Source organism: Choristoneura fumiferana, chromosome Z (genome assembly GCF_025370935.1).
Source record: "Choristoneura fumiferana chromosome Z, NRCan_CFum_1, whole genome shotgun sequence".
NCBI lineage: Eukaryota > Metazoa > Arthropoda > Insecta > Lepidoptera > Tortricidae > Choristoneura > Choristoneura fumiferana.
The window spans coordinates 31,691,714-31,704,715 of NC_133472.1; the positions used below are offsets into that span (position 1 = coordinate 31,691,714).

At 34.8% G+C, this 13,002-nt stretch overlaps 2 protein-coding genes across 2 annotated transcripts; both read left to right on the top strand.

Annotated features, from left to right (window-relative positions):
• The first annotated feature begins 285 nt into the window (after positions 1-285).
• On the top strand, positions 286-2,256 carry LOC141434371 (uncharacterized). The gene has a single exon (XM_074096789.1). The coding sequence runs from the start codon at positions 416-418 to the stop codon at positions 2,141-2,143; it is 1,728 nt and encodes a 575-aa protein (XP_073952890.1). The 5' UTR covers positions 286-415; the 3' UTR covers positions 2,144-2,256.
• Positions 2,257-7,514: 5,258 nt separating this feature from the next.
• Positions 7,515-12,515, top strand: LOC141434378 (lysophospholipase-like protein 1). The gene is made up of 4 exons (XM_074096799.1): positions 7,515-7,876; positions 9,165-9,431; positions 10,233-10,376; positions 11,103-12,515. The coding sequence occupies exons 1-4, from the start codon at positions 7,795-7,797 to the stop codon at positions 11,297-11,299; spliced, it is 690 nt and encodes a 229-aa protein (XP_073952900.1). The 5' UTR covers positions 7,515-7,794; the 3' UTR covers positions 11,300-12,515.
• Positions 12,516-13,002: the final 487 nt, after the last annotated feature.

Sequence of the window (13,002 nt, forward strand, 5' to 3'; positions counted from 1 at the left end):
TAGCATCTGCACTGGAAAAATGAAAAAAAAAAATATATAAAATTAGCAACTGTTTTATTAAAATTTATCTATTTTTATTATTTATATATTATTTTAATCAATCGCTCTAATGAACTACGCGCTCCGGTTTAAGCAGGGGTAGCTAAGGGTTTAAGAAAAGTTTAAGAATCCTATCCTAAAGGTCTCGTTACCAAGCCACAATCTCCAAAAAAAATAAATAAGTATCCTAATACATAATATTTACGTCATATTTACGTCAATATTTCTAGAAAATGTCAGTTAAAATTCAAGTTTATAAATCAGCATCTTAAAGCGATGTGCTTATTTTTATATAAATATTAATTTTGTTTTCATGTATTTTTATAAGTAATTTATAATATAATTATTATTAAAAAAGAAACTATTGAATAAATAAATGGCGTACAACTTAGGGGATAGATTCCAACGAGATCCAGAATATTATAGATTTTATGATCCTGGGGCTTACCAGTATGAGGATGGCCATAAAATAACACCATCTAAATTTCCATTTCTTTCGAATACACCACGAAACACACAGAGTTGTAAACCAATATGGACCCATTCTCTTTATAATACCGATATGCCTAGGAAAATACCAAATATCACTTCAATGATGTCAAAAATCCCACGATTTCCATACGAGGCGTTCAGTGAGGAAGACCTAGAAGCAATTCTTTGTAAATGTGGAATTCAGCCACAATGTGAATGTCCAGTAGAAGAAAAGAACCAGGAGCCGGAAATACTTTGCCAGGGTCGAGTACCTAAACATATTTTCATTGGTCAACCGCCTGGCTCAAAAAAGTTTCAAAGAGTTAAGGAAGTTGAAATATCTCCTCCATTTTACGACGCTAGAGTTAATGAATCAACAGCTTTCTATCAGGGATGTAAATGGAGCAAGTGGTCAGGTAATAGAAACGTGAAATCCTTGGATGAAATGCCTGGCCCTGCACACTACTCTTTAGAAAGACAACCAACTGATATTGATTTATGCGCTGAAAAAGTGCGAGCTCACAAACGTAAAACTTCTAAACAATACAGATTTATTGAAATGGTACAACGCAGGAATATCTTAGAAGGCGCACCCAGCCCGGCGACGTATACCCCAACAGAACCAAAAGGCACCGACTTGCAGTATCTTGGCTCGAAATCCGACAGGTTTCCGATATCACAATATGACATAAGTCCGGGTCCAGCAGATCATTGGTTGAAAAGAGATTTTGATTTATCTGATCCACCCGAGAAACCAAGTCGTGCTAGATTGCCAGAACCGGCTTGTTTTGGTATGAAGGCTCAAAGGTTTAGACCTCGTAAGGAAGAAGGTCCAAGTCCAGCCAGTTATAACTCGAATTACAAACCATGTCAATTTGTGACGTGTCCAAAAACACCTTTTGGATCAGCAACAGTTAGATTCAAATCAGATCCAATAGAAGATAGCGATGAAGAAGAAAATGTTGAGGAATCTCAGAATGGGGAATCGGGTAAGAAGGAACCATGCCCATCTCCTACGTGGCAATTTAGATCAAAGACTGTACGTATGAAATTAGAAAAAAAACCGAGAAATTCCCGTTCTACCGCCATTTCCACGCCAAAGTCGAAAATAACAAGGTCATGGCAACTGCAATATATTGCTCCATTTCTGTCATCTGAAGGTAGATTTCAACCTTGGTGTAACTATATACCAGTTTTTGGGAAACAAGTAACGCCAGGGCCTTGCTATTACAATTTAGAAAAGCCCAAGTGTGTCCCAGCTGTAAATCGTGGTCCACTTTGTAGATGTCCACGCTTCCATTCGCCTTTGTTTCAATCTCCAGCCCCTAACGAATATACAGTAGGAGGAGGTGTTGAAACTATTTTAAATACTCACAATCAAAAATTAAGAAAAAATATAGAAAATCTACATTCCTTTAACTGGAAACCCCCTGTCGAACCAAGAAAGCTAACCATAGAGCAAAAAGAAATTTTACTACTTAATAAATGCATTAATTTATGTGAACCAGAACCCGAGGTAGATGAATCAACGCCTGCCCAACCGCAAGCTGATGGCACTGATAAAGATCCGTTGAAAAAACAAAAACTACTACGTTACTTTTTATATACTCATCAAATACCTGCATGTTCCTAAATATAACAATAACAAATCACTACCTACTGCTCTTTCAATTGCTCTTAATTTCGAAATGTTTTTTTTATACGGGGATTTTTATCCATTCCCATGGCCATCACAAGGGTACTACGTTACGCTATTATATTAAAGAAAATATGAAACTTATATTATAAACATAGTTAATTTTTATTTAAAGTGACAACTCAAAATTTATCAAAACCAGAGGCACAGAACAAAAAAACAGTACTTAGTAGTTTTTTTTTATTACCGTTACCATACCAAGCTACGCTACAAATACACCTTTTACTCGACTGCCCGAAAGAAGGCTATGTTTTTCGAGGGTATGTAATGTATGTGGGTATTATGTAGCTATGTCTATTTCTCTGGTCCTCGCTGCAGCCTCAACGGCTGGACGGATTTTTAACATATGATTAGACAACAATCGGAATGACATAATAGGGTATACATCAGTGCCTTTACCCGTCAATGGAAAAAATATCTTTCTGTAGTACCAATTAATTATAAAAAACAAAATAGTTTTTGTTCCCGCCAAAATGAATAGGTACGCCTGAATACGGTTTTTGTCTTGGTCCTCACGAACGACTGAAAAAAATACCTAACGTCAATGTCAAATTACAGTTGTCATTGTCAGTAATGTCAGTTTCATTAGGTCAGTTAAGGTCAGTTTACTTCAATTCAATTCAATTCTTGAAAGTATAGGTCAGTTTACTTACATTCGACCAAAGAGTATTGAAGCCTACTATCGAGCAAATGCTACCTAAAATGCTCCCTATAATAGCAGGTCCTGCTATTTTCGAGCATTATAAGGCACTGTTACAGTACGATTACTTGGAGTTAACACTTGACAGATGGGCGTGCCTTCAGTCAATTTTCAACTTTGAGGTCATAACTACAAATAAAATAGTTTTTACATAATCTGTAAACGTGGGTAGCGGTATACCAAAAATGGCTTTATTTGTATGACGTCAAAGTTGAAAATTGACTGAAGGCACGCCCATATGTCAAGTGTTAACTCCAATTAATCAAACTGTACACATCCTCGTTACTAGCATGCTTATAATCACGTAGTGATTATATACTCTTTGATCATGCTTATGAGCATGCCACTAATGAGCATGCTCATGGACTGAAGCAAACGCGTTCATACTTGCTTATTACCTTTCCCCCTTCCTCCCCGTCTCGAGCATGCCACTAATAAGCATGCTCGATAGTAGCATGCTCTCTTGCTACTAACGAGCATGTGTAACAGTGGCCTGACAGTGCCTTAAGTGCCAGCAGGGCTACTACGAAACTCGAAGTTCGTATCGTACCGCCCCTCTCGCTCTCGTATTTATTTATTTATTTTAGGAAAACAAACAGCTTGAAATAATACAAAGTATAAAACACATAAAAATATTACAGTAGCTACAACAGCTTCCACTATTAACAAGAAACATAACATGCTGCTCAGGCAAGACAAAAAAAAAACTAAATTTACAAGCACAACATCATCTTATTGTATTGAGGAACATGAACAAAGATATTAAAGATTAAATACACTTGTACTAATTCAAAAGAATTAATAAAGAGACTTATCGACAGCGGTTCCATTGCTAACATTGCCCTGCTCCTTCAAAGCAGTAGCATATTGTTGCAAGCTCATATTGAAAACATCTATATCGGGAAAATGATTGTTATGATTCATGCATGCTCGAACGAGGAGTCTGTTTCTGGCATAGGCAGTTCCGCTAAAGGGAATGGCGAATAATTTGGAGGAGCGAGTTCGTCGCTCTGGGCAACGAAGCAAAATCTTAGAAAGAAGGTATGGCGAGTCAATCAATCCATTAACAATTTTATATAAAAACATTTGGTCTTTAATTTCCCGACGCGTTTTGAGTGAAATTAGAGAGTTCTTGTTAAAATCTTTGAAAATAAATTTCATGCGTTTTATAAATTTGTTTTGATTTTTTTCAACGGTGTCTATATGTACATTAAAGTGAGGACTCCCAAACTGTCGATGCAAATTCCAAATGGGGTCTTACAAGGGCATAATATAAAAGTTGTACTGTTTTCGGGTCTTTAAACTCTCTTCCTTCACGAAATATAAAACCCAACGTTCTATATGCTTTAGATACAATTTTATCTACATGCGTAACAAGTTGCAACTCGCTGTCAAGAATTACCCCAAGGTCGTTAACCTCTGTTACCCGATTAAGACCGATGTTGTTCAAAGTATAGTTAAAATTTAAAGGCGAGCGTTTCCGCGAGTAAGATATAGCACAACACTTGTCAACATTCAAGTGCAGTTTATTCCTGCGGCAGTAAGCGCTTAATCTATTTAGATCGCTTTGCAGGTTTAGGCAGTCTTTTTCCGATTTGATAACACTGTAAATCTTTGTATCATCAGCATACAATAATACCCGAGAATGCTGGAAGCATGTAGCGACGTCATTTATAAATAAATTAAATAGAAGTGGGATCAAATGAGAGCCCTGGGGAACCCCCGACGGGATGGGTACAAAGCTAGAGGTATGTCCTTTCACGGACACCGCTTGAGACCTATCACGCAGATATGACGTGAGCCACCTTAAAAGATTACCATGTATTCCAAAGGATTCCAGCTTTTGAATAAGTACGGAATGAGAAATTTTGTCAAAAGCTTTGGAATAATCAGTGTAAATGGTATCCACCTGAAAACCATTATCCATTCCGTCCAGTACATAATCAAGAAATTCATTAAGGTTAGTCTCAGTTGAACGTTTACTCACAAATCCATGTTGTTGTTGGATTAACATTGGTCTAACGACATAAGAAAGAGTATCAAATATTATCTTTTCAAAGACTTTAGGAATGACAGATAGTTTAGAGATGCCCCGATAATTTATGATGTTATGTTTATCACCACTTTTGTAAACAGGGAAAACTATTGAACGTTTCCAAAACTCATGAATGATTCCAGAACTTAGGGAGAGGTTATATAATTTTGAAATGGGAACAGCCAGGGCTTTTGCACATCTTTTCAAGAAGATAGGATGAATTCCATCCGGGCCACAACCCCCTTTAACAACAAGTCCCAAAAGATATTTCTCAACTATGGAAGGGGTTATATGTATACTACATATTAAATAGTACAAGTAGTGTCAGAGGGACCGCAAGACACGAACTTCGAGTTTCGTAGTAGCCCTGCAGTTTCTATGGGCGTGTACACAAAAACAGGGCCGGTATTTCCATGTCGGTGTTATCCGAGCTGGGGGTTGCGCCAAAGTTCATATAAAATTGCAAATTGGATTATTGAAACTTCGAAAACGTATCTCATACAATTTTACATCCTAATGATCATTATACATTTTTATTTTAGATAATAATCATTGAAACTCCAAATTTATTATACTCATAATGTCATTCAACATAAATACCTCTATTACTACAATTTATGTATATATCATTATTCAACATAGGTATCGATTTCAGGCAGTAACATTTGGTATTATATATACATATTATAAAACGTAAGTACATTTGTTTATTCCTAATCTATCCATACATAATTGCAAGTAAATTCAAAATAAGAAACTAAGAAAAACTAAAAAGCCAGGAAAGCCAGTTAGGTTAGAATTGGGACCTTCACAAAATCTAAATGCTGCTAAAAAATGGGTTAGGTTAGGTTTGAACTGTGCCCCTTACGGAACCGAAATCCTGCCAGAAAAGTGGGTTAGATTAGGTTAAAAATGCGACACAGAACCGAAATACTTCCAGAAAAGTGGGCTAGGTTAGAACTGCGACCCTCACAGAACCGAAATCCTGCCAGAAGTGGGTTAGGTTAAGTTAGAACTGTGATGATTATATGAAGTAAGTTTATAATAAAGAAATTCTCCCAAATAACATTATGGGTATATATAAAATCTCAATGTTGACATTATGAGTAAAAAAATCGAAATAAGTATGTATCGGATTCGCGCTGTCATCGTTCATCCACCATTACCTCTCATATTTCGTTTTCTAGAATTTTTTTACCGTACAACGGCAAAACCTACTAGACACTGGCAAAATTGTCCTCCAATGGACAGAGCCATATTTTTCTAAAAAACCAACCAAGTATGCATTATCATTTAACGTTAAATCGGTTTGACAGTTGGTAACGTTACCACTTTTTAACGGTATTTAAAGCCCTGCAGTCAAGACAAGCTCTATTGTTTGTAATTGAGTCCGTTTTACGCGATGAAAGTTGACGAGATTAAAATTTATTTTGTTAGTTTTATAAAAGCTACATATTAGTAATCTGTGCAAGTATGTATCATTATGAACAATGTAGGTAGTAGTAAAAATAATTATTTTAAAAATATATAACAAATAATTTTCGGAGAAATGATGAATATGATTACAAAGCGGTATTATTTTAAATAATCGAATAAAAAATTGTATATGAAATGAGCCAATATGGACCCAGCAGAGCTACTACGAAACTCGATACTCGAAGTTCGTATCGTACCGTTCCTCTCGCTCTCGTATTAAATAGTATGAGTGCCAGAGGGACCGCACGACACGAACTTCGAGTTTCGAGTTGCATAGTAGCCCTGCTGGGCTGGGAGTGTCACCCGCTTTAAGCAGTCAAGCAGGGCTTGTTAACGTTACCAAATTCACACTATTAGTAACGTGAAATAACGGTAAAAATCATAAAAATACCTAGTACCGGTATTAAAATTTAACGTTAATTGATAACTTAACATTATTTAACGTTACCTAATTACCGTTATTTTTACCGGTAAATTTACTTTACATTGTAGGGCTTGTTAACGTTACCCAATTCACATTATTATAACGATACCGAAGTAACACTATCGGTAATTTTTGCTATGCTACCGAGTGTTGCCAATTTAGCGCGTGCATACTCGCTCGATAAATAAGGATAATCTGCCATTTAACGTTACCCAAACTTACCGGTAAATAGTAATATAAATACCGTTAAAATGATTTAACGATACTTTTGAATTAACGTTAATTTAATGAATAGCTGATAACGTTACCATTTTTTATACCGGTAAAAAGTTGTATAAGTAACGGTAAATCGTTTAACGTTAATTATCATTTAACGTTAAATCGGTTTGACAGTTGGTAACGTTACCACTTTTTAACGGTATTTAAAGCCCTGCAGTCAAGTCAAGCTCTATTGTTTGTAATTGAGTTCCGTTTTACGCGATGAAAGTTGACGAGATTAAAATTTATCTTGTTAGTTTTATAAAACAATAATATATTTTTAAGTGATTTGTGTTTCTTATTACGAAATATTTCAAGCTACATGGAGATATTTTTTTTTGTTCTTTCGAGATTCATGTATATTTTTTATAAAATATTGGCCTGAAACGTTCCTGGCGTGGAATGGAAAAAAAGCAAATGTCACCGTACCTACGCTATCCGAAAAGTACTATAGTAATAATTCATTCAATACCTATTATTTTGTTGAATTTAATTTTGCCGAATAGCCTAAAAAAAAACTTTTTGCTTCTTGACTTATTTTTAACCCATAATTTCAAGCTCTTTATTGTGACATTATTTATGTAACAAGATGGTTAGGTTATGAAATAAATGTGATAACAAATATCGGTGTTAAATATACAGGTTATTGTTAGCGTTATTACTGAAATCCTTGGGATATTGTATAAGCTGTAATAATGTCTAGGCTTGGTGCTTTGCACTTAACTAAACCTACTGGTCCCAAGCACACTGCAACTGTTATATTCTTCCATGGATCTGGTAAGACTGTTGTTTTGTTTTGACTACACATGTTAATTTTAGCCTATCTTATGTGGAAAGGACGAAAAGTCACTTTTTTCAGTAAGTACAAATAATTTACATTATTTCCAGTACTTACCTAAACAATTCGGTTTTCTTTGTGATAAGAATAAAAATTTATAAAGATGACCACAATTCTGCCGCCGAAATGCGAAAGGGCATTATTTAACATTTTGAGAGAAATGTTGAAAGTTTTTTTTGTTTTTAATTTACAAAGAAATAAAGTAAAAATAGTCTTGCAATGTAGTAAAGGCATCACTAAAAAATGGACCTTTTCATTTCAACATTTTAGACAAGCAGATACAATGTTAGGAAAAATAGGCATATTTTCTGTTATTTATGCCTTTCCATTTTAATATTCAGCATCATTTAACATTAAAAATTAAGCACATATAGCCTACATAGACCCTATATTTTTAATAATTATCACTGAAATTAACCTAAAAAGGTTAGTTAAAAAACTAAGCATTTTAACCATAACCAAATATGCCTCTGCTTTAATAAATCTAGTATCTAGTAAATCTGAAGTAGTAAATCTATCTCAGGTTTTTGTGCCCTTTGGGCTAAAACAGTATTTCCCACAGTATTTCTCCTAGAAATGTACAAAAAATCAGACAGATGCACCTTTTTTCCTGATTCTGAATATGTGTTTAACTCAATTTCACTAAAAATGTTAGTAGTGCCCCTTTTCGTTATGACGGCAGAATTTATCTTGATCTATGTATGACCAAGAACATGAAAATTCTAATTTGAAATTATTCAGGTTCTTCTTTCAATAGCTGCTTGACAGAGAAAATATTTTATCCACATTTACATTTATCTATCAGCAATAATTTGTTGTTTTTGGGCTTTATTTTATATTGCTCCACATCTAGATACAAAAACTAACATTAATATTCCCCAAACATGTATGATTGTATGGTAATACTGCCATGCTCAAGCCAAAAGGTATCTATTCAAATCAAATTTAGAGACATAGTCGAAAAACACATTTTTTTTAATCAATTTTCAAACTCGATCTTAAAGTTTGATTTTGTTACTTAGCTACCTTTTAGCTTGAGCATGGCAGAATAGGTTTTATTACTTCAGAAATTTTGTTTATTTTATTGAGACTTTTCTTCCTACTTTCATCACTGTTGACCACCACAGTGTAAACTTTTACTTACTTATTTGCTTACAATAACTTGAGTATTGTACTAAATACGAAATAAAACTTTACTAAACAAAAATAATTTCTTAACATTTTCAGGAGATAGCGGTGGAAATATGAAAGAATGGGTGCAAATAATGGCAAAGAACTTTGTCTTTCCTCATATCAAAGTGATGTTCCCTACGGCTCCTCTGCAACCTTACTCTCCAAATGGTGGTACCATGAGTAATGTTTGGTTTGATCGTGCTGGTATATCACCCGATGTTCCTGAAAAAATTGACTCACTATCTGAAATTGAAGTAGAAGTGAAGAATCTCATCCAAAATGAAAAACAACTCGGAATACCGAGTAATAGAATAGTTATTGGTAAGTACAGTATATTTTTTTCACAGTTTTCCTAAAGCACATGGTGGTAGAAAGCATCCTCACATCCTTTTTAACTGCCTTTGTGTCATTGTTGCACTGTTTAACACCAACCAAATCAGCTATTACAATTGTAATAGAATGATTGAAAAAACCTGACTGCTTTAAAAAGCTAAAAGGAAAAAAAGCAAGTCTAGTTGGCTAGAACTCTGTTAAATAACTTATAGTTCAACAGTCGGGGTCCCATTCAAAATCGTGACCGGCCCTAAAATGCAGCCTTTTCCTAAAAAGTATTATAACATGTTTGAACAGGCTATTTTATTTAAAACCCATATTGCTACAATACTTACAATTTTTTTTTAATTCCCAGTCATATTTCTTTTCACGGATGCCATATTTAAATATTATATGATATTATAACTATACAATCATCCTTTGGGCAGTTGGGTAAAAATACAATTCAAAGTCAAAATTGTTTATTGGATCTCACATTACAGGCATTAGGATGGAAAATTACAAACTAGGTATACATTATTGTTTTGTTAAGAGAACTTGATGTGTCTGAAAAGTTTTGTAAAATTTAGTTGAGTAGCAGTCATTTATTATGAGAAGATTTGATATAAATAAAAGATTATGGTCAAGCTAAATGAAACCATTTATTATAAAGCTTTCTAATTTATAGCAGCATACCACCTGTAAAGATGGTTTGAAAAAATGTTGTAATTAGCTTTGTTACTGCCACTTTGACTGCATTTTTGAATGTTGACTGCACTTAACATTATTTCTAATGGAACTATTTTGCAGGTGGGTTCTCAATGGGCGGTGCCTTAACATTGCATGCAGCCTATAGATGGGACAGAAATATAGCTGGAGCCTTTGTGATTAGTTCTTTTCTCAATAAAGAGTCTGCTGTCTACCGAGATTTGAAGGCTAATCCTAGTACTGAATGTAAGTTATCATATCAATCTATCTCTTTATAATATAGGTAGATGCTGAAGTGAAAACTTCGTTGTTTTAATATTTTTAAGGATACAGTTAGGCTGCATTTCCACCTGAGATGTGTGAGGATGTGTTGTGAGGAATGTGTTTTTCATGAAACAATAGAAACTCTTCATTTATCTATCCTCGCACAGCGCACATCTGTAATGCAAACAGCTAGGTAGAGCTTGTTTCTCAAACTATTTGATTTTTGCCCTATAAATATCACTTAATACCAAGAGAAACTTCTCTTGGGAATGTTTTATTGCAATTAGGTATATACATTATCTATCTATTCTATATATGTATATAACAAAAAAAAAATTGTGAAATCGGTCCAGCCGTTCCCGCAAAACTCGGGAACACACTCGGGTTCACAATTTTTTTTTGTTGCGAAGCCGCGGTCAACAGCTAGTTATATATAAAAATAAATCCCTATTTGCCTTGGTCACTGCATCACGTATGAACGGCTGGACCGATTTCGCTAATTATTTTTTTGTTGTGTTTGCTATTGTCAGGAGAAGGTTCTTATAAAAGAAGATTTAGAAATTTAAAAAAAAAAACTACACCGGGGGCGAAGCCGCGGGCACCAGCTAGTGTATTATAGTTTTAAAGAGTGTAATTTTAGAGTACAAGATGTTTGACGTATTGCACATAGTCACACGTCTTTTAGTTTGAAAAAAATATATATTGCAGTGCCACCTCTACTTCAATGCCATGGAGACAGTGATGACTTAGTGTATATGCAATGGGGCGAAGCAACATTCAAGGAATTAAGAGCTCTCGGAGTCCAAGGCCAGTTCCACATCCTTCAGCGATTGGGGCATCAGATCAATAAACGAGGAATGAACTTAGTGAAGGACTTTATTGAAAAACTTTTACCTGATGTTTGAGGTTAAATTTTTTGATTGACTGTAAATGTTGGGTGGGATATTATCTGTTTTTACCATTTTTTAGTTTATTTAAGCTATAACAATACAGAAATAAATGATTTTGATTTACAAGTAACATCCAAGCTTTAACCAATGCGTCTGGTAATCTCAACTCCGAGAAGTGATATATTCAGCTCCAATATCGGAACCGACTCTGCTTCTCGACCCCAACTCGTTTATTGAATCTTATTGTTCCCATTGGGGAATTCAAGTTTTATGTCAGTTTTTGATTCCATGTTGTTACATTTTGTAATTTTTTAACAAAATATTAGCAATATAAAACACAGTGTTTGTGTCCTACTCCTAGTTTTTTTTTAATGTTCAAATTTCAAAATAATGAGTGTTGGTATTTTCGATGCATGCTTTGGCATAGCGAACTGATGAGCGAGCTTGTTCTGTAGCGAAGGCTAAGCGATTCCGATCCGTCCGACTCCGTCGGTACCGAGACCGAGGTATTGAAGTACCAAATTTCCGATTTACTCGCTTACGGCTCCGTGATAGAATGATAGCGAAGTAAGTCTTGCTCGACCCAATAGGTTGATTAGAGCAGAGTTAGTAATTCCTCGGAGTCGATAAGATTTGAAATGAGTCGATAAGGGATTCGCATTTTCGCAGAGCAACATAACCGTACACTATGCTACCAGATGTTAGACACATCAAGATGAGCTCTGGTTGAGTTCGAAACGCGTCAGTGTAGTGTGGTGGTGGTGATAGATGTTTGTGTGATTTGTGCGTGTTCTTACAGTGTGGAGGTGGAGGAACTGCATGAACTCGCATATTTTGCATAAACTTACATAACTATCATAAGGTCGCGGTTGAGCAACGAAATTCTTTTAGTTCATAAAAAAATGTTGGCTTTATTGTGTCTCACACCGATCTCGTAAGGTTAAAAGGTGATCTTTAAAGGCTGGAAGTTGTGCACTAAAACGTAGACCTACTTCTGTTATCTACAGCTACCAACTTAGTAAAATAAATCATCACATCATGTATGTAAATCAATAGCTCTTGATAGCTTACAACATACCTATGTAGATACATTCTGACTATGTAATATGTGTAATGAATTTTAATTTAATCTTGAGGCAATTGTTATTTAGGATTATATTAAGTGTTAAATTACTATTAGGAAACTAACAAAGTATGTAGATTAGATATCTATTGATATAACTATTATTATCTAAATAAAATATTGGTTATAAATAAACTTGTTTTATTGTAATCTGATACTTATGGCAATATCACTTTCGAAACTATTTGTTTAACGTGAATAATAAATAATTAATGTAACAAGTAGCTTTTGCGCTACTGGGTAACTAGGTAGTAAATTTTACGATTATTCTACATATAGTAGGTACTTCATAGTTAAGTGATTATTGAGCAAGCCAATAATAAAACAAAAAACAATTCTATACTGAGCGGCAAAAATCTGTACCATCAGAATTTCACTACGATATTATTGTACCTACTGTCAACGGATTCACAAGTAGGTAGGTACAGTCACCAGCACCAATATCTGACGCAACAAGCGTGCATAAATATCTGATACGACTCTATTTCTAGGGCCGGAAGGACGTGGCAGATATTATTGCACGCTCCGCTGTGGCAGATATTAATGCTGGTAACTGTACTTAGGTATTCCAAATTTCAGCTCATTCGAAAAATTA